Source organism: Bidens hawaiensis, unplaced genomic scaffold, assembly GCF_021521415.1.
Source record: "Bidens hawaiensis isolate Kalapana, Puna unplaced genomic scaffold, B.hawaiensis_p1.1 tig00020159_1, whole genome shotgun sequence".
Lineage (NCBI taxonomy): Eukaryota > Viridiplantae > Streptophyta > Magnoliopsida > Asterales > Asteraceae > Bidens > Bidens hawaiensis.
In genome coordinates, this window is record NW_027493071.1 from 325,295 (window position 1) to 328,501 (window position 3,207).

Consider the following 3,207-nt stretch of genomic DNA (forward strand, 5'->3'; position numbering starts at 1 on the left):
TATATAGGGGATGGATCATGCGATAAGTCGATCTCAACCATTGAGTATCTCTGATTTATTCAATGCATTAATTCCTTCTAAAATATTCTCTACATTAATTCTTGTAGAATGTTACAAATTTGAAGTATCTATTACCTACATATAAAAAATGTATATGTAGGTGACTTGTATTAAATTGATCACCTACATAAGTAACATAATAATCTACACATAGATCATATTCAATTATACAAATTGTTAGTTATTTTTATTTTTATCAAAATGTAACTCATATTTACCAACACAACTTATTTTCTCCTACACTAATTTTGTTTCTTTTATTTTTCACCAACACATAACTAATATTTACCTACACATATATCGTATTCATCTACACAGCTTGCTAGTTCATTTTATTTTCACCTAAATATAAATAATATTCATCTACACATAACTCGTATTTGCCTACACATAAAAGATAGATTATAAAATAATTAAAATTATAAAAAAAAATAAGTTGTGTTCCTACATTGTGAATATTACAAGTTTAGGTTAAAACTATTAATTGTATGTAATATCATGAATAAGGTTTGTTTGTGTAGGTTAATATTCTGATATGTGTAGGTAAATACAAATTGGTAGGCTATAACATGAAGTAAATTTGTATATGTAGGTTATTATTGTAATTTGTGTAGGTTAGCATAAACTAGTTATGCGCATAATATATAAACATCGTGATCTGCGTAGGTGATAACATGAACTAGTTTTTGTATGTGTGGGTTAATATTATGATTTGTGTAAGTATTTATTTTTATGATGGTTAATATATTTATATTTTTTATAGTATGAGTATGATGGTTTTGTTTTATGAATTGTTTAAAGATTAAATCAAATTAAAAAATAAAAATAAATGTATAATCATTTGTAACTTAACATTAATTAGTATTAATTACCAAAAGAAACTCCTAAACTTTTACTAATATCCTTCTGCAATTAAATAATCCAAAATTAAAAAAAAAACTTATGATTGGCTAGAATCTCTTCTCGCATTTCTGACACTAAAAACACTTTTGAAATGAACCCAATCATATATATTATATATATATATAATATCAAAACTAGAATGGACGCATTTTAATAATTTATAAGTCATAAAACCCTAAGAAGAAAGTGAAAGTATATCACACCTAGGGATGAGACACCGAAAAGTACCGATACCGAAACAAGCTAGTGAAAGTATAAATTAGATGTTGTTTCAATTTTATCGGTTTGGTATCGGTACCATTAAAAGTATAAAAAATATAACAAAATCAAATGGTATAAATACTGAAAACATAAAAATAATGAACGCCAATACTCGTTCGGTATGATACTGAGAGAGTACCAATACTTGGTACAATTAGTTTGCTCATTCCTGATTACACCTTTTAGATTCTAGAGTATTTAGAACATGAAACAATAATCGGTTATTTAAGTTAACCAATTCGGTTTAATAACCTAATCATTCATATAGGATTCATACCCAAACCGGTTATTAACCGGCTTTGACCTCTTTAACAACCATTAACCGGCAACTCAAAAACAAACTAGTATCAGCTGAGTAACTAGTAGTCTAGTACTAGACAAAATGTCCGGTCTCTTTAAAGTTTTAAAGAGTCTCAATTTTAGGCATGTTATGATTAAGCTGAAAAATCTCAATCTCTTTAAAGCCCGTCCAATTTAAACGATTTTGGAATTTGGATTATTGTTCAAGGCCCAGTAATGATACATTATATAAGGTTTGATACAAGTTTAAACAATCTAGATTTCATTGTTTAGGGTTTAACCACTTGTTTAATAAAAAGAAAATTAGCATATCGTTTTTGATACATCAAGAAAAGATCTAAGCAAAAACTTGCATGAGAGACCTTAACCCAAAATTGGGAGTTATTTTATATCGACCAAATCCAGCTTCTAAGAACAGTTTCTCCCACTCAACTTCGGTCCTTTCTCTTCCAGTCAGTAGAACCATCATCAAGACGTCGAAAACCATCTTAGTTTCTGTTATCTAGTGCCGGTCATGTTTTTCGTCCACCACCATATCTATGATGATTACTTTTCCTTTGTCACCTTCAAGTCGAATAGCCTCCCGACAACGTTTCAGTATCTTCAACACGCTGTCATCACTCCAATTATGCAGAACATTCTACGTAAATATATATATCAAGCATTAGCAACAAGCTATTTATTCCCTTTAACAAGGTCAAAGCAAACAAACGCAACCAATAATAGGCTCGTAGAGTAACATTTAAGGAAGTGAGCTGAGGGGGTATACCTAATCTCTATCACAAGACATATTGAGGCTGCCTTTTCTTAACGTAGTACAAGTACAAAAATGCAAATAACATAAGATCATAACGAATTACCTTAAAAAAGATAGCATCAGCAGATGGGATGGAGCTAAACATATCACCTCCAACATATTTGAGATTCCTAGTATCAATCTTGTCAGCAACAACATGCTGGAGGTCGAAAATAGTGCACGTCATATGCGGAAAAGCTTCAAGGAGAATCTTAGCGTTGAGTCCAGTTCCACCTCCGACATCAACTAATGACTCCACGCCTCCAAAGATCTCTTGACAATCTTTGACCACCAAACTCATCATCTTAGAATCACTTGCCATTGCATCATTAAACAACCCATTGAATCCAGGATTCTTGTTAGCATATTCCCACATAGGAATCTCATGAGCAGTCTCGAAAGCCGTGGATTCGTTTCCATGAAACCACTTTCCCAAGAACTGCCAAGGAGTTATAAAAACAGGATCTAGGATCAAATTAGAAAATGGTAATAAGTTCGGTAGGTTTTGCGAACTTTCATCATTGTTCTTGACCAATAACTTTGATGCAGTCGTGAGAACATATCCTTCGTCTTCTTGATCCTGAAGTTTGGTGAGGGAGAAGAAGTTGGAGTGAATCAGCAACCGCATCAGGCGCTGCAAATGAAGGGTTTTCTGGATGGGGAGATTGAGCTTTGAAACCAGTTCTTGAATAGTGATCGGTTTTCCATGATTATGAATGATCTCGGGTATGCCAAGTTCAAGTGCGCAACCAAGTGACATGGAGGTTGCATAGTTGAAGACATGTCTGTATATATGAGCCTGAGCTTCAAAGAGTTCATTTGCTTCTACTTGACTTTGGTTGATGTCCATTTAGGTTTAGAGTTTAGATCCAACTTGCTTAATTAAG

The 3,207-nt window shown here is 32.4% G+C and overlaps 1 protein-coding gene across 1 annotated transcript; it reads right to left on the reverse strand.

Moving 5' to 3' along the window:
• Positions 1-1,717: 1,717 nt before the first annotated feature.
• On the reverse strand, positions 1,718-3,207 carry LOC143560025 (trans-resveratrol di-O-methyltransferase-like). Its single transcript, XM_077048433.1, has 2 exons — positions 2,385-3,207; positions 1,718-2,164 (listed from the first exon to the last, which is right to left on the reverse strand). The coding sequence occupies exons 1-2, from the start codon at positions 3,168-3,170 to the stop codon at positions 2,027-2,029; spliced, it is 924 nt and encodes a 307-aa protein (XP_076904548.1). The 5' UTR covers positions 3,171-3,207; the 3' UTR covers positions 1,718-2,026.

Coding starts and splice junctions, on each gene's coding strand:
- LOC143560025 (XM_077048433.1), bottom strand. CDS start 3,170: ATGGACATCAACCAAAGTCAAGTAGAAGCAAATGAACTCTTTGAAGCT. Junction 2,165..2,384: donor CTGATGCTATCTTTTTTAAG/GTAATTCGTTAT, acceptor ATATTTACGTAG/AATGTTCTGCATAATTGGAG.